The sequence below is a fragment of the Pseudochaenichthys georgianus genome, chromosome 8 (genome assembly GCF_902827115.2).
Source record: "Pseudochaenichthys georgianus chromosome 8, fPseGeo1.2, whole genome shotgun sequence".
NCBI lineage: Eukaryota > Metazoa > Chordata > Actinopteri > Perciformes > Channichthyidae > Pseudochaenichthys > Pseudochaenichthys georgianus.
The window spans coordinates 28013365-28030665 of NC_047510.2; the positions used below are offsets into that span (position 1 = coordinate 28013365).

At 42.5% G+C, this 17301-nt stretch overlaps 1 protein-coding gene, 1 long non-coding RNA gene and 3 other non-coding genes across 9 annotated transcripts; 1 reads left to right on the forward strand and 4 right to left on the reverse strand.

Moving 5' to 3' along the window:
• The first annotated feature begins 890 nt into the window (after positions 1-890).
• On the forward strand, positions 891-14243 carry LOC117451325 (fas-binding factor 1 homolog). Of its 4 annotated transcripts, none has more exons than XM_034089571.2 (31): positions 891-1343; positions 1517-1547; positions 1894-1941; positions 2022-2067; positions 2147-2216; positions 2307-2357; positions 2457-2598; positions 2722-2802; positions 3607-3744; positions 3915-4050; positions 4273-4421; positions 4505-4598; positions 4969-5424; positions 5505-5561; positions 5655-5725; positions 6091-6291; positions 6405-6457; positions 7254-7301; positions 7382-7486; positions 7581-7681; positions 7842-8048; positions 9348-9455; positions 9725-9864; positions 9993-10111; positions 12167-12289; positions 12374-12550; positions 13022-13198; positions 13280-13417; positions 13527-13623; positions 13706-13830; positions 14158-14243. In XM_034089571.2, the coding sequence occupies exons 1-31, from the start codon at positions 1341-1343 to the stop codon at positions 14239-14241; spliced, it is 3576 nt and encodes a 1191-aa protein (XP_033945462.1). In that variant the 5' UTR covers positions 891-1340; the 3' UTR covers positions 14242-14243. The 4 variants fall into 4 exon arrangements, with proteins under 4 accessions (XP_033945462.1, XP_033945463.1, XP_033945464.1 ...); XM_034089572.2 differs by having other exon boundaries at positions 5658-5725; XM_034089573.2 differs by lacking the exon at positions 6091-6291.
• An 83-nt stretch (positions 14244-14326) lies between these two features.
• On the reverse strand, positions 14327-16975 carry LOC117451326 (uncharacterized). Of its 2 annotated transcripts, none has more exons than XR_004552640.2 (11): positions 16875-16975; positions 16531-16600; positions 16303-16353; positions 16072-16121; positions 15772-15883; positions 15542-15595; positions 15249-15348; positions 15023-15073; positions 14796-14848; positions 14552-14609; positions 14327-14415 (listed from the first exon to the last, which is right to left on the reverse strand). It is a non-coding gene; the product is annotated as an uncharacterized lncRNA (long non-coding RNA). The 2 variants fall into 2 exon arrangements; XR_004552641.2 differs by having other exon boundaries at positions 15249-15351.
• Positions 14685-14754, reverse strand: LOC117451795 (small nucleolar RNA SNORD49). The gene has a single exon (XR_004552714.1). It is a non-coding gene; the product is annotated as a small nucleolar RNA SNORD49 (small nucleolar RNA).
• On the reverse strand, positions 15431-15500 carry LOC117451794 (small nucleolar RNA SNORD49). The gene has a single exon (XR_004552713.1). It is a non-coding gene; the product is annotated as a small nucleolar RNA SNORD49 (small nucleolar RNA).
• LOC117451793 (small nucleolar RNA SNORD49) lies at positions 15961-16030 on the reverse strand. The gene has a single exon (XR_004552712.1). It is a non-coding gene; the product is annotated as a small nucleolar RNA SNORD49 (small nucleolar RNA).
• Positions 16976-17301: the final 326 nt, after the last annotated feature.

Here is a 17301-nt window from a genome sequence, read left to right on the forward strand (position 1 = left end):
AATTACATGCCCCGTAGTTTGGTCAGTTTTGTTTCTTGGCAATATATATTTTAGTCGTTATGCTGTGATGTTAGCGATATATTTTTTTCAAAAGAGCATTCTCATTGCATACTAATGACATTACAGTGAATAGTGTTCTCCTTCATGGTACATCACTTCTGCATGCACTTTAGCTCAACAATCAAATGGGAATGCTATACAATTTAAAAGTTATATGTGTCAGATATGTCTCTCTAGAAGTTGCAGGATGACTTTCCTACTTAAAGGTATTTCAGTGCAATAAAAGGCATTTAAAATGTAATTGAATACAAAATAATAAACACTCCATCATCACAGAATATCTACAAACATAAAAATATGCTTGCATGCAAAGACCAAATGTTTTAAATAGAGGATGTTAGCTTGTTGGCCTTGTTCATTGAACGAATCGCATGATGTTGCCATGCATGTAATCCTTTATATATTCAGTCTATGGTATAATCTCAAATGAAAACATTTCATGCGAAATAGCAAAGATGCTTACTGGTTATCATTGTGCTGATTAAGAGCCCAACATCAGGCCTAGACCTCACTGAATTAAACATAGGCATCAGAAGATAAATTATTCAGCCCTTCAGTTTTGTTGCAACTGATTTGATTTGACCTATTCTCTAAGCTTTGACGCCACCTGGTGGTAAACCTGGTGGTTTGGTAGGATTCACAAAGTAAGCAAGCATCTAAAAAATGGAGCAGAACATGTAAAACTAGCAACTTCATACATAATCACAGGTAAAAAAACAACGCATTTTTCTGAAACATTATTCTTCAAAGGCCACGCTAAAAGGGTACTCTTAAAAACTACCCTACCCACAATGCAAAGCGAACTGTAAACAGGAAGTGTGTGTCTCGCGCTGGTTGTGGTAACGATAATGCTACAGTAAATCTCAAAAACAGATGCTTGTGATTTTCCTAGCTCATAGTTGAAAATAATTTAAAAGTCTGAATTAGCATAACTAGGTGTGCTATATGGCTAACGGACAGCCATGTCGATGTTGTCTAATGTATGTCTAATGTAGTGTGTAGCGGCGGTGTGATTCGCTTGAATGTTAATTTACTTTAAATTAACTGAGTATTGTTTGGACTGCTAACTGATCAAACATGGCTGTATAAAAGCATGAAACAATACGACGTGTAACCAAGATTAATAAAAACTACAATCGTGTAAATTATGTCCTTGAAATGAAAGCTCACCGGTGTAACGGAGCGGTTACCAATGGAGACAGGAGACGCCTAATCAGATTTAGCTAAGTAAGCTAGTTAGCTAGCTACAATAACATTAAAGCTACAAGGAGATATTCAACATGGTGAGTCAAACTTGTGCCTCAATGTTTGCTCGATTCTTCAAGTTAAATCCTTGTTTTCAATCTCTTTGTAAACATGCAATGATGTGCTATCTGCAGTAGGTCCATGGTTTAGTGACACTAGGTACATCTCTCCCAGCTGTAATATAACTCATGATATATCACTGCTTTTACAGGCTTCAAAGCGGAAGGGCAAACCATCCAAAAGTAAGTTATTCAAGTATTATTGTAATGCTGTGTTCCATATTTTATTTCTCATATTGTATTACTATGTATTGTAGCATTTAGAGTAGGCTATGCCACACAATATTAGAATACAAAAAAATAAAGTAGTATTCAGCTGGTGACATCATAATGAAAATGTAATATACATACATTTTCTTGCTGCTATATTGTAGGTTTACTGTTCTCACTAGATGTTTTTATGTAGGCTGTTTTGTTATGTTTTTGTACCTGGGTCTAGTTACGTCTGCAAGACAACATTTCCCCAGGAGACACTAAAGTTGAAGAGTCTCAAGCTTGTTTATTTCTGCCCCTCCACGGTTTTCCCTAGGTTCTTTCGGAGATGAAGATTTGCTTGACAGCTTATTTGATGACGAAAGTAAGTAGTCAGATCTCCAGTATTTTCATTTGTATTATTGTAAGAGTTTTGTGTGTTTTACTATTTGATTGACTTACCAGAACTCCCAGTAAGGGGCAAATCAACCCGCAGTGGGCAACTGAATCGGTAAGTTGGAGGAATCCAAAGTTACATGCCAACAATTATAAATCACAACTGCTTGCAATAAAAATGTTTCCTTCTCCAGCACGTCTGCCACTGATAACATCTTCAGTATGCTCGCAGAGGAGGTGAAGAGGGATGGTGGGGACACTGAGGTATGTAGACCGATATATGAAAATACACACATAGACACAGTCTTATATTTCTAGCATTATTTATTTGTTACTATTTACTTTCCTGTCCAGGACTCTGACGTCTCAGCAGCAGATCCCAATGACATTTTGAAGAACATGAAGGTAGGTCATCATGAAACATGTAGAAATACCAATACAAGAATTCAGATATCTAGTTCTTTGCACATAGCCTCAGCTCTACTGTCCTTTGTTTTTGCACAGGACATGGATGATATGGATGCTGACCTGTTTGCACCAAAGAAAAAGCCCAGCTCAGCTCCTGCACAATTAAAGCCGTTTGGTAACGAAAGGCCAAAGAAAGACTCATCCACCATAGAAAGTAAAGCAAAGCCGGGGGGAGCAGGTAATTCAACGCAGTGTTCTTGAATTCATTATTTCCTCATTATCAGCTTCACATTATTACCACTGAAGTTTGCATTTAAAGCAGCAGTAACAGAGAGCTGTTTGTCTTCCCCTCTCCACTCAGATGAACCCACCACAGGAGGGAGGAAGATATACTCTGCACCCGCGTCCACAGCGCATGACTACAAGAAGTTCACTTTCTCAGGTGGGTTAGCCACCCCCCCCCGTCCCCCGCCCCCCCCCGTCCCATCCATCACACACTATATAACTATATGTTAGCTGTTTTCTTCCTCAAACTGCTGCACTTATGTAGACAGTGGGGGTGAAGATGAAGGTCAGACTCCTGACACTAAAGGTACATTAGTACCGATATGTGTGTAGTTGAATAATATCAGTTGGTAGTTAAAGGTGTTTTTTGTGTGTAGTTTAGACAAGAGATGTGTATCCAACAGATATCCACACTGTAAACAAGTTCAAATGTATTTGGTACACCGGTACAATGAAAGCAATCTTCCATTAAATCCATCCTTATGTTGAAAGGTGTTTCTAATATTTTGTCCACCCTTTTTCACATACAAGAGGTTGACAATATATCATGTTTTTATATTATTTACATTAGAAATACTCCATACAAATATCTTTCCATTGTTAAAGTATTTTTTAACTGATTATTTTGAATTTATGTGAAATGTGTTTTTACTTGTCGCTATAACAAAACAATTTCCAAATTTGGGATCAGTAAAGTACATAAAATCTATTCTTATAATACAAGTCTAGAAATGCTTGTATTCCAATACATAACAATCTCTAATTACTGCGTCATATTGGTGCTAACAGATGTCCCTAATGTGACTCAGTGTATAAACACATGCTGAAATGTGTAAACCTCTTCATTTAAACATATTTGCACATTCGTACATATGTGATGCCTGTTTAGCATTGACTGCTTAACAGCCTGGTGTATAAAGAAGAAGTATAAATAATGTAAAGCGTTTCATTTCCTCTGCAGATGTTGACGACCCCCTGGCGGATCTACTTGATGATTTGCTTCCAGATGAAACTAAGCCCGAGCCGAAATCTATCATACAGAAAGCCAAACGTGAAAAAGCACCGCCATCTCCTCCAGCGTCGCCTGTCCTAAAGACATGTGAGTCTTTAAATGATACATCCGTCTTTAGTTACTTCCCATTGTAAAGCGTCCTTGGGTTTCGTGAAAGGCGCTATATAAATTGAAATTATTATTATTATTATTATTATTTGATTCTCAAAAACAAACGAGCTACTGAATGTGTTTGTGTTTATATATTTGTTCACCAGCCAAAGCAGCAACTAAACGAAGTGATCTCACATTTGATGACGATAAGGAGGATCTAATGGACGCACTCGGATTTGACGGTGATAATAAAAACGCTCCGAAGAAAAAAGAGGCTGCGCTTTGGTCCAACAAGGACAGGTAACAGCTCTGTTCTCACGCTTACTGGTGTCCTTATTTATAGCGCTCAAACAATAAATAATTAGTGCTATGGGCTTCAGGGTGCCGCTAAAAACAAAGCTGCACAAAGAAAGCAGCATCTCTCGCCCAGGGCATATATACTTGTTGTTTTGCCTTCACTATTTAATGCTTTCCCTGCCCCCTTTTGTCTCTCATTTCCCTCTGTTCTGCCTCCTTCCTCAGGAGTGAGACCCCTCAGAGGCCTCGTACCAAACTAGATGAGATTCTGGAGAGTTTGACTTCCCCTCGTCTTCTGGAGAGACCTCCGACGGGCGAGAAGAAGGAACAAACTCAAGAGAAGCCGCAACAAGATAAGACGTTTACCGTGAAAGGTAACGGGGCACCATGTCCTTCTGCTGTCAGTATTATGAGCAACTACTCTTTCAAAGGGCTAATATGTTTGCCTTCTTCTCAGAAACACTTCCAGAAGAAGACCTCGCATTTGGCTCCTATCAGCCCACTCTGGGGTCCACGCCTGAGGCGCGCCAGTCCCGCAGACACTCTGTCAGGTGTGTGTAAAGCCTAATCTCAGTGTCTTAATCGGTTGCCCTTTTAGCTTTCTAGGCAGTTGCCATCTTGGTTTTGGGCCGTCGCCATCTTGGTTTAAGGGGGTCAATGGCCGTTTCTCAATGTCGAGTAAAGCTGCTGCAGAGCCACTATTTCAAGTATACTACGTCATCGAGTGGCGCCGAAGGACTGTTTAAATGCCCAGCATTCAGCGCCACTCGATGACGTAGTATACTTGAAATAGTGGCTCTGCAGCAGCTTTACTCGACATTGAGAAACGGCCAATGTCTTGGTTTTGGGGTGTTGCTATCTTGTTTTTGTGGTGCTGTCGCCATCACCATCTTTCTACCCTTACCTTTCTTTTCATATCAGATTCTCCACAGAGGATGTCAGTCCCTCTACCCCGGAGAAGAAGCCAAAGCCCTCCACCCCCATCTCGACACGGCAGCGCCCATCCGCTGATTGGCTCGGCCTGAAGACAAATGACGACCAGATGTTTGCGGAGGATGACGCCAAAGAGACTTCAACAGACTCTCCAATACCTCCCTCCTCCCCTTCATTAGAGAAGAGACCCTCTCTGACTGGTAGTAATGCCACATTGGCTGTTAAGGTGGCAGCAGACACCCCTACCGTACCTGCTACTATCGCCAAACAAACCCAGCCAGAGGTCTCTAAAAGCCAGCCGAAAGAGGAGGAGGAAGACGATTGGTTAGCAGGAGCTCTGAGCAGGAAGAAGGGTCTGTCTGTGACACGCTCTGAGGCAAAAACATCCAAACAGGAAGAGTCTTTAGGCCTGGGAGAAGAAGTGGATCTGGAGTCGACTGTGAGGTACACAAGAAAGAAAATACAAATACATTAAAACACACAGACGAAGTTTGTTTCTCAGTACTGAATGTTTGTTTTTTCAGTCAACAAGTGGCTCCCAGGGCCAGAGAGGACACTCTTACATCCGTCACGGAAGCTAAGTAAGATATTTGTTGTGTAAATCCATAAAACCATTGAACTGTAAGTGGATTTTTTGTTTGATATTTCTGTCATTTTACTTTTGTTTTGTACAGCAGCACTTTTCTCGGACAGCAAAGCCCAAACGCTCACTCCACTCCCGTCAGAGAGACGAGGACCAGGCAAGGTATTTATCGACATTACTAGTCTTACATTTTTATAGATATAATTTGAATGGTGACTTTCAAAAGCGTGGAAACGTTTCATAATACCCCGTCAATTGATCAGTCATCCAGTCATTTTCACAAAACCCACATCCAAAACCTTTTTCTATTTTGTATAACGTCCTGCCCATCTCATTGGATCATCAACTCACATTCTGCCACTCCTTTCGTACAGATACCCTTCCCTCTTACACCTTAACTCCACCACAATCCCCGTCAGTCGTTACAGAATATACACCAACCACAAACCCCTCCATCTTAACATCCTCCTCAGCTGTCCATGCCGATGTAGAGCTCCAGCAAACTCTTAATTCCTCTCCTCCCTCAGATTACCCTCCTCAATTACCTCACCCTCTGCCAGTCTCTACTGCTAGCGTTAGCCACACCCAGCCTCAATCCCAGCCACACCACCTGCCCCCCCATAAGGGATCCGGGATCCTCAGAGGACCCAGTCAGGCTGCGGATGAAACGCCCCAACAGCTGCCACTGCTCCACCCTACCTCTACTTCACTGCCTGGCTCAATGTGGTGTAGGTAATCTAGGGCCGAGCTGAAGTAGTTCTCCATGCAGTATCCACCATTGCTGTAATATGAAATGTGATCGTTTGAATAATGTTGTTACTCATGGTTGTTTTCTTTGCAGCTGTTCAGCAGCCAAACCAAATGCAGAATACATCAAGTGCCGTCCAACAACAGGTATTCATACTTGTCTGTTTTAAAGAGCCCCTGTTATGCTTTCTGGGGTTTCCCCCTCCTGCCTTCCATTGGAATCAGAATCAGAAATCCTTTATTTGTCCCGCACGGGAAAATGTACAACAGCCGATAAACAAACAAGATAAAAAAATTGCTAAGTATGCACACGTTATTAATAACACGATAAGTTAAAAACAACAAAAATAGCAGATGTGTGTACCATGGTAGTAAACGTGAAATTGCAGGAGGGTATATTCCACAAAGTGTTATTGTTTCAGACGGTGTTATTGCAAATCAGGGGTATTCCAGTCTATGTGTGTGGGGGGTCTACCAGGGGCCGTAGTGGTTGCACGGCCTGATCACTACAGGAAAGAAGGACCTTCTGTTTACTTCTGTAACATAGTGACATCACTATGTAACACGTGCGCTCCTATTGGATAGTGCTCCTACACATTATATTAATAGGCTAAGGGGCGGGACATCTCTAAGCAGTTGACCAATCACAACAGAGCCAGCCAGCTAACCAATCAGAGCAGACTGGGCTCTGGTTTCAGACAGAGGGTGAAAAGAGGTGCTGCAGCACAGGCAGTATGAGGAAAATAAAGAGCTGTTTAATGTTAAAGCATGTAAACATGTCAGAGTAGAGACACAACATTATGAATTATTATGAAACCTGAAATACATTTATACAATTATGAAACGTGAAAAGGAGCATAATAGGGCCCCTTTAAGGTTTGCCACCATTTTGGCAATCACATGTGTTTTTAGTGAATAACCCTTCTCTATTTTCTCTGTGAAGGTGCCACTCTCAGCAGACTTTCTGCAGCAGCTGCTTCTACAACAGCAGGTTAGGAATGTTACTTGCACATATACTCCAGCTGTGCATGCACATGGATTGTTCTTGACTTGTTTACTCTTCTCCTGAAGATGATGCAGTCTCAGTTGCTGGGTCTCGGGGGGGTCAATGGAAGAGAGCAGCAAGCTGGAGATTATCAAGCTTTACAGGCTCGCATCGTCCAACTGGAGGGACAGGTATATCAATGTTGGTGTAATCTGTAAAGGACACAAATAACCTTCAATGCTGCAAAAAAGATTCCTATATTTCATCCTATGTGTTACTGTCTAGGTGAAGACTCTGCAGCTGGAGCGAGAGCAAAGCCAAATGTTGCTAGCGAGTGTCCAGCAGCGGCATAAACAGGATATGGAACTCATGGAGAACACAAACAAGTAGTTAATTCCTCGGCACACACACACACACACACACGCACATATGTAGGGCGAATGTGTTCCTATGTACATGTTTAACATACATTATGCATAATTCCCTGCACGTCAAGCTGCTTATGTTTGCTTAGCACATGCTTTCCGTATCTCTGTGCACGTGCAGGGCTCGCGTGAAGCTGCTCGAGGAATCGGCAGCCCAGAGGGAGACACAAGCGCGGCAGGAGTGCGAAGACCTAATGGAACGTCTGGCGGCAGCAACGCGATCCGCCGAGCAGGAACGCTCCGAGCTGCAGGCTCAGTACCAGCGCAAACTGACCCAGGCCCAGCAGGACCGAGACCGCGAGGTGGAGAGGCTCCGAGACCTCCAGAGGTACAGCGAGAAATGTTGAACGATGCGAAGTCTGGGACACATTTGAGTCAGGGTCTCTTGCCAACACTTACAGTTGACAATATCACAGGTGTTTAATACTCCAGAGATCAACCATCACAAGAGCTTCTGAGTCAACCTTACATTCTATAGAAGTGCATGCCCCCTCCATGTACTATCATTTTCACAGCGTTGACCCAATTTGTTGTGTGTTGTGTAAAGTCTATACGAAATCAGAATAAGGTCAACATGAGGTCTGCAAACACAGCTGTTCCTTCTCTACACAGGCACAGTACATACCTAAACATCGCATTGGATTTTAAACCATTATTGTATCGTATAAAGTGTGGGGGAAACTTCTGAAGCAATTAGAAACAGGACTCCGAGAGACACGAGGGGAGCTGGAGCTTTGATGGCAAACACTGACGGTTTATTTGGAGCTTCGGCCGGAGAATTCACAAGACGTGTCACGGGCCACGAGTTGACCACACGGTTCAGATGCCACAATCAATTCTGAAGAACCCTTCCTCTCGTAGAGGTTTGAACTAGTTTGGATGAGGGTAATCAACATTCTTCACTCGATAGACTAAACAGCTGGGACACTGAATTACTTTGCAGTTGACGCTTATGGCCTCGAAGATTTCACACCGTGGGTTCATCAAACGGAAGAAAGTGTTCCATACGTCCTCATAACAACAAACTATCTCTGACCGAAAGTTGCCCGGTCATAGACTGGTCAACATATGGCTAAGGCAGCCCCCTCCTTAAGGGAGATAACAGATGCCAAGGTTGGTCATCTGCGTCAGAGGGCAAAAGGTCAACAGCTATGGAAGTGATTCCCTGACATAAAGCACTTCTATTGGGAGCAGAGAAGCCCTAATTACAGTAAGTGATTATTTCACACTAGCCAGTAATATAAAATGTACTCAACACATGCTGACTGAAAGAAAAATAACAAAGGGGATACACAGGATCATTGTTCCATTTGAAGCAAAAGACAGAAACCTAGTAATCAGATCACTCGGCTTAGTCTTCATATTGCATAATGCGATTTAATCTTCCTGCACATTCGGCGCCTGATTCAAGAGGCACGTTCACCGAGTTATCTGCGTAGACTAGCAGAGTAATACCCATAATCCCCTCTTATCTGGAATGTGGACAGATGTCTAAAGAACTAACTTATTGAAAAAGCACCACATTTTTCCGATAACCAAGCAAAAAATCTAAATCTAAATCCGACAATAAACGTATTAGTTGTATGATAAACAAATGACCGAAGCTGACTGTATTTTCTCCGTTAAGGAAATCTGTCTTGGAGATGAAGAAGGACCACGAAGACCAGGTCAAGAGACTGAAGAAACTAAAGGAGGAGGAGATTGATGCTGTCACAAGCGCAACATCACAGACCAGGTTGGATGGAAACGAATGGCACTGCAATACATACTGCTGTTAACACTAGTAGTATGTTCCATGTGTGTTTGTGTGAAATCAGTGCTGATATGTTGAATACACTATGTGGGAAGAGTTACGTTGTTATTTCACCTTGAAAAGTGAGTCGAGAATTATTATTTTTCTTATTTTCTGTATTTAAGCACATTTTCAACACTAATCAATCTTATTCAGGGTTTTTTGTGATTTGTGCAACATTACTGTCGTACAACTGTGTGTCCTTGGTCCAGGTCCCTCACGGGGGTGATTGAGCAGATGGAGCAGTTCTCCTCTCGGCTGGGGGATCTCTCTTCCCGGGTGGAGAGCACACATGAACACACGGCGCAGGGCCTGGAGCAGGGGGCACGGCACCGAGACGAGCAGCTTCGAAGTACATCACACACACATAGACGTGCACACTTTGTTCAAATGGGTCAAAACACAAGTTGGCTAACAGCATACTGTGGTCGGTGTCGCATTGCAAGTGGGTTAAGGTCATTCTCTAAATGCTCGTTTCAGTGATGCAGGAGCGTCTGGCTCAGCAGCAGAAGGCCATGGCGGAGGAGAGAACGTACCTGAAGGAAATAATCTCCAGGATGGACTCTCAGCTCAATGAGCAGCAGAGACAACTTGAGAAGGTCAGGGTCAATCTGTAGGATTAAGCATTACACAAGTGCATACATAAAGTACACACGCTTGCAATGAAGATTGATACTTTCCCCTCACCAACCAGGTCTGGGAGGGTTTCTTTAAAAATGTCTTTGTTTACAATTACTAGTAACCTGTAGAACAGTGTTTCTCAAACTGTTTCATACCAAGGACCACTTAACCAACAAAAATTGTGATATTTGATTTTATCAAAAATGTATTTATTAATTTATTGTGATATTTTTATCAACTCCACAAATATCCAAAAACACATCGTTTTTCTAGAACAGATTACAAATCGCCTGAAAATGGTACAAACAAGTGGCAACATGTTTGATGAAGGTGTTGCGCTGGGCTATATCATGCAATCGAAAGTGAAACTTAAACTCGCTCCATTGCGGAGATATTCCCGCGAGAGTGCGGAAAACTTAAATTAATTTATTTCCAATATGAAATGTTACCAATATACTCACGGACCACTAGGGGGCGCTCAAGGACCACCAGTGGGCCGCGGACCACACTTTGAGAAGCACTGCTGTAGAACATAAATGTAATGTCACCTGATTACTTACCGTTACTTTTGGATTACCTTCAAATCAAATGCAATGCAAAAATAACCCTAACCATAAAGAAAACAAATTGTCTTTAGGTTTAGTATAATGCATGAATTTAAAAGTATTTTAAACATTACATTGCATTTAGCTGACGCTTTTATCCAAAGCGACTTACAATAAGTACATTCGACCAGGAAGACACAACCTTGAAGAAAACAGGTTTCATAGAGCCAAACATTTCAAGTGCTACTCAACTGGCTATAGATAAGCCAGTCCTTTATTAGTATATACGTGCTCTGTTAGCAGTTCTTTGTTAATAGTTCTATTGCTCGAAGTGGAGTCGAAAGAAATGAGTTTTCAGTCTGCGCCGGAAGGTGTGTAAGCTATCTGCTGTCCTGATGTCAATGGGGAGCTCATTCCACCATTTTGGAGCCAGGATAGCAAACCCACGTGTTTTTGCTGATGGGAACTTGGGTCCCCCTCGCAGCGAGGGTGCAGCGAGTCGTTTGGCTGATGCAGAGCGGAGTGCACGTGCTGGGGTGTACGGTTTAACCATGTCCTGGATGTAGGAAGGGCCAGATCCATTCGCAGCATGATACGCAAGTACCAGTGTCTTGAAGTGGATTCTAGCAGTTACCGGAAGCCAGTGGAGGGAGCGGAGGAGCGGCGTGGTGTGAAAACATTTAGGAAGGTTGAAGACCAGACGAGCCGCTGCATTCTGGATGAGCTGCAGAGGTCGGATGGCACATGCAGGTAGACCTGCCAGGAGGGAGTTGCAGTAGTCTAGGCGTGAGATGACGAGAGCCTGGACCAGAACCTGCGTCCCTTTCTGGGTCAGCTGGGGACGCATCCTCCTGATGTTGTAAAGCGTGTATCTGCAGCAGCGGGTTGTAGCAGCGATGTTTGCAGTGAAGGACAGGTTGTTATCCAGGGTCACACTCAGATTCCTTGCAGTCTGAGTCGGGGAAACAACAGAGGTGCCGATGTTGATGGTCAGGTCAAGAGTGGGACAATCTTTTCCCGGAAGGAAAAGCACTTCAGTTTTGTCAAGGTTGAGCTTGAGGTGATGATCAGACATCCACTGAGAGATGTCAGCTAGACAGGCAGAGATGCGTGCGACGACCTGGGTCTCTGAGCGGGGAGAGGACAGAATTAATTGGGTGTCGTCAGCGTAGCAGTGGTATGAAAAACCATGCGGGCTAATGACTGATCCGAGCGAGTTTGTGTACAGGGAGAAGAGTATTTTTGTTTAACAAATCAGGTATCCAGCTAATTGATTTAAAAAAAGTCAAAGGTATTTGAAAAAAGTCTAAATGAAGACCAAAAAGCAGGTGTATGTATTTTAATCTTGTTAGCAATCTCAGATTTGTTTTAATGTACTAGTAATCTGATGTTTTCCTACAGTACTTTTTTATGTAACTGTAAGTTAGTACAGTTACTCCCCTCGTCTGTCAACAACTGACAATCGAACTTCATTGTTGTATTTCTCAGGACCGCTGGAAGATGACAGCCGAGCAGGCCAAGGCAGAGTCGACCCACAGAGGGCTGGAGGGAGAGCGGCACGCCCTCAGTTTGCAGATCAACATGGAACGAGAGGAGCTGGAGAGAGCTAAGGTGAGCCAGGTGAACATCCACATCAAACTCCAATCAATGCTTGGTTCCTTCTTACGTCTCCTGCGTGTCTCCGTGCTCCATCAGAGTGCACTCCTGGAGGAGCAGAAGTCCGTGATGCAGCACTGTGCGGAGGAGAGGAGGAAGCTGGCTGCTGACTGGACCCACTTCCACGCCCTGGAGAAGCAGAGGCACGAGAGGGCCGAGCGGGAGGTCAGCAGTCTGTTGGAGAGGAGGGAGGGCTCCATCATAGGTCTGGCACAGGTGATGGTGCTTTCTGTTAAAAACTAATGTCGTCATTGTGTTTATTATGTGGTTCATTTATTAACCTTCCAGAGCTCTTAGGTGTTCTGGGACAGGTGCTTTCTGCCCTCAGTCAAGAGAGACAACGAGCTTTTAGTTATTATTCTCCATATATCTGGAAAAAACTACCATAAAACGGCAGGTCCGCTGCAACTCAAACTACTTTTGAATCAAGATTTAAGAACATCCATTTTTTAATAAATCAATCTACTTTGTAACTTCGTATTCTATTTGAGTTTGTTTCTATTCATTCCTCTTTTTAATGCCTGTTTTTTTAATGTATTTTAAAGTGATTTTAATTATAATACTTTAAAAATGTTTTTCCTTACAGTAAAATAATGTAATGGGGGTATATTCAAGAGTACATGTTGTTGAGCTCCCTGGGATAGACGGGACACTGAAGGACATAATAAATGTACTTTTGTCTTGTAGGAACAAGCGGACTTAAAGCTTCACACCGGGGAGCTGAAACAGAAGCAGGTGGTTGTGGCACAGGAGAGGGAGACTCTGGAAAGACTGAGAGAGGAACTGGACAGCGAGAAAGACAGAATCAGCAGCACCGCGCTGAGACTCAAGACACGAGCCCAGGAGGTGGAGGCCTTCAGCAAGGTACATTAACACCGTGGTTCTTAAATGAAGTGCAGGAAACAGTGCAATATCTTGAGTTTGGACAATGCATGCTTTCTACAGCTTGCTGCAGAGAAGTTTGAGGAAGGAGAGCGAGCGTTGCAGGAGGCAAAACGAGTGGAGACTGACCACGAGGCGAGACTCGGACATATCCATTCGCAGACAGAGCGGCTGAGGCAGCAAGAGCAACGAATCCTCCAGGTGAGGGTCTCCGACAGCTCTTTGCCATATTCTTCAGATTTGGCTTCTATTTTATACAAATATTTTGATCACACGGATTGTAACGGTACATCAACTATTTTTCATCCAGGAGCGAACGCGGTTAAGTCATCTGCAGAAGGACACCAAGATGCCGAGACAAGACGCTCCCATTAGCTCGTTTGCACAAATTACTCCAAGCCTACCAGGTGAGGTCTTTATCCAGCTGACTATAATAACAAATAAAGAGTAACCCAAAATCACCATTTGATGTTTTATTTCTATGTGTAGATTCAGTGTTGCCAAACCCAGAGCTGACCTCTACCCTGATCTTCCCACCCCTGACTTCGTTGGCCAACTCTCAGTCCATGGCTCTCCAGGCTAGTCTGACTCTCTGGAAGTACACAGCAGAAAAGGTATCCACTGGAGTCTGACAGAAATGCCTTCATTAGGATTTCTTACTAGTATGACAAAGTTATGCGATTATTTATATGGGTGCATAACATTTAAAGTATTATTCTTCCATTTAACAAGTGACAGCCACAGTATCCAAGTTATGGTAAATGTAACTGAAGCTGGTCTAGACCTTAGAATGCATAAATACAATTAAAGCACCAAAAGATTGATATTGAGGTTTTTTTATTGTCAATAGGAACAAAATGCCACAGTGGCTCAGTCACATATTCATCAGTACATTTTAACATTGACTTTCTTCATAATGCCTTTCTCCACCTCCCCACCAGGACCGTGAATACCTCCAAGAAGAGCAAGTGTTCTTAGAGAATTTAAAGAAGAAATCATACAGATCGACCTTCAACACAGATTGACCAATGCATGGCGGTTGCTCCCAGTAAGATTCATGTTACTTTCGATGTGCCATTGTACAAACCATTTTATTAAACACATTTTAGAGCAAACATTGTTTTTAATTTGTACACCAACAAATCTACTGCAGAGTCTGACTTCTGGATCAATCCAATCGGTTTCTCCTTACATTTGTTCTGCAAGGAAACAAAAACTACTACAGTTAGCGAACTGTTTCTGCAGTCAAGCAATAGGTCCACACTTATGTTCAGAAAGGGATAACTTTTCTCATCACCGGCTTGACTTTAAGTCAACATTAGCATTTGAAATTACCTGAGCAACTTTTCTCAGCACCAGGGGGACGTCACAGGCTTTCATTACTGATCAGGACCTGAAGGGAGAGATTTAACATCTAGATTATTAAGTGTTCAGATTATGCACCGCATAAACATGAAGGTTCAACAATTCTCAGAACAGCTTCAATCGTCAGTTTCGCATAAGACGGCACTTCCTATGCAGCAGTTATCGTCACTGAATAATTGGAAACATGGATGAAAGGCAGTAGGGTGGTACACACCTTTCACCGGGCTCGCATCATTTCCCACCGACCCAACGAGGACCCTCAAGAACCTTAAAAAAAAACTTCTTTAGTGATAGTTCATCAGCAGCATGAGACGCTACAAGTAAGTACGCAGCTAGTCAGATACCATTGGTTTCAACACTTGTATTTCTGACAGGGATAACAGAATCATCATATAGACTGCACAGAGTTAATTATAGACTGCACCGTAGGGTGGTACACACCTTTCACCAGGCATCCTCATTTTCAGAGTGTCAACGAGGACCCACTTGAACCTGAAAAGAGAAACTTCTTTAGTGATAGTTCATCAGTAGCATGGAACTCTACAAGTACGTATGCAGATAGTCAGATACCATTGGTTTCAACACTTGTATTTCTGACAGGGATAACAGAATCATCATATAGACTGCAGTGAGTTAATTATTGAATGCACAGTAGGGTGGTACACACCTTTCACCAGCCCTCCTCATTTTCGTTGTGTCAACGAGGACCCACGTGAACTTTTCTCAGCACCAGAGGGACGTCATAGTCTTTAATTACTGATCAGGACCTGCTGGGAGACATTTTACATCTAGATTATTAAGTGTTTAGATTATGCACACCGGCAACATAAACCCTGAAGTTTCAAAAATTCTCAGAACAGCTTCAATCGTCAGTTTCGCATAAGACGGCACTTCCTATGCAGCAGTTATCATCACTGAATAATTGGAAACATGGATCAAAGGCAGTAGGGTGGTACACACCTTTCACCAGGCCCGCATCATTTTCAGCCAGTCTCAACGAGGACCCTAATGAACCTGAAAAAAAGACACTTCTTTAGTGATAGTTCATCAGCAGCATGGAACTCTACAAGTAAGTACGCAGCTAGTCAGATACCATTGGTTTCAACACTTCTTATTCTGACAGGGATAACAGAATCATCATATAGACTGCATAAAGACCATTATTGAATGCACAGTAGGGTGGTACACACCTTTCACCAGGCCTGCATCATTTTCAGCCAGTGTCAACGAGGACCCAAATGAACCTGAGCATCTTTTCTCAGCACCAGAGGGACGTCATAGTCTGTTATTACTGATCAGGACCTGAAGGGAGATATTTAACATCTAGATTAACTGTTTAGATTATGCACGGTCAACATAAACCCTCACGGTTTAACAATTCTCAGAACAGCTTCAATCGTCAGTTTCGCATAAGACGGCACTTCCTATGCAGCCGTTATCATCACTGAATAATTGGACACATGGATGAAACGCAGCAGGGTGGTACACACCTTTCAACAGGCCCGCATCATTTCCAGCCAGTCTCAATGAGGACCCTCATCTGAAAAAAATAAGAGAAACTTCTTTAGTGATAATTCATCAGCAGTATGGGACTCTACAAGCAAGTACGCAGCTAGTCAGATACCATTGGTTTCAACACTTGTATTTCTGACAGGGATAACAGAATCATCATATAGACTGCATAAAGGTAATTATATAATGCACAGTAGGGTGGTACACACCTTTCACCAGGCCTCCTCATTTTCAGAGTGTCAACGAGGACCCACGTGAACCTGAAAAGAGAAGCTTCTTTAGTGGCAATTCATCAGCAGCATGTGACTCCATAAGTAAGTATGCAGCTAGTCAGATACCATTGGTTTCAACACTTGTATTTCTGACAGGGATAACAGAATCATCATATAGACTGCATTGAGTCAATAATTTAATGCACACCAGCTCGTCATTCTTACCTTTCATCACGAAGATGGACTTCGCATCTGTTGTAGGAAGATTAGCTTCATTCTGCATGAGGAAAAGTGGCTGTAAGGTAAAGGAAAACAAAATTACTAAGACATGAAATGCTTAATTTAACAACTTACCTTATATGCATGTTAAAAGGAATGTGCCAGTGAATTTAATGCAAAAAAACTTGTTCAAAATAGCGTACTTTTCAACTTAAGCCCAAATGGATTCAAGCACGTGTTGGCCTTAGTCAAGAAGAGCTAACGGCTAACGGTGAAAGCTAGCATAATTCCCATAAACCCACATACAGATTCTCACATTTATGTATCATTATATCATCATAAAGTATTACCTTTTCAGGGTGTTTCGTCTGCAGCAAACTTCATATTTAGATATAGAAGCATCACGCCCTGTGAGAGCCACATGCTGCAGAGTGTAGCTTCAACGCAGACAGTGAAGGAGAACAGGAACGGAAGTCTCGCGTGGAGAGGCTTTTATAGGTTGGAAACGTCACATCCCACGTGACTACTGACTGGGTGTGGCAAAAAGTTTGTAAGTAACGTATAGTCTAATGGTAACGTTACATCTCCATACACTAAGTACTATTTAACCATAATAATGATATAAACTGTATGAATCATATACGGAAAAACACTAATGTGTATGCATTAAACATACATTAAACATGCGAGTAGCATACGTAAAAGTAACTTCATACTGGTTATTTGTATCACATTAAACAAAATAACTGTATAGGCCTACATTTGATTTATTTCATT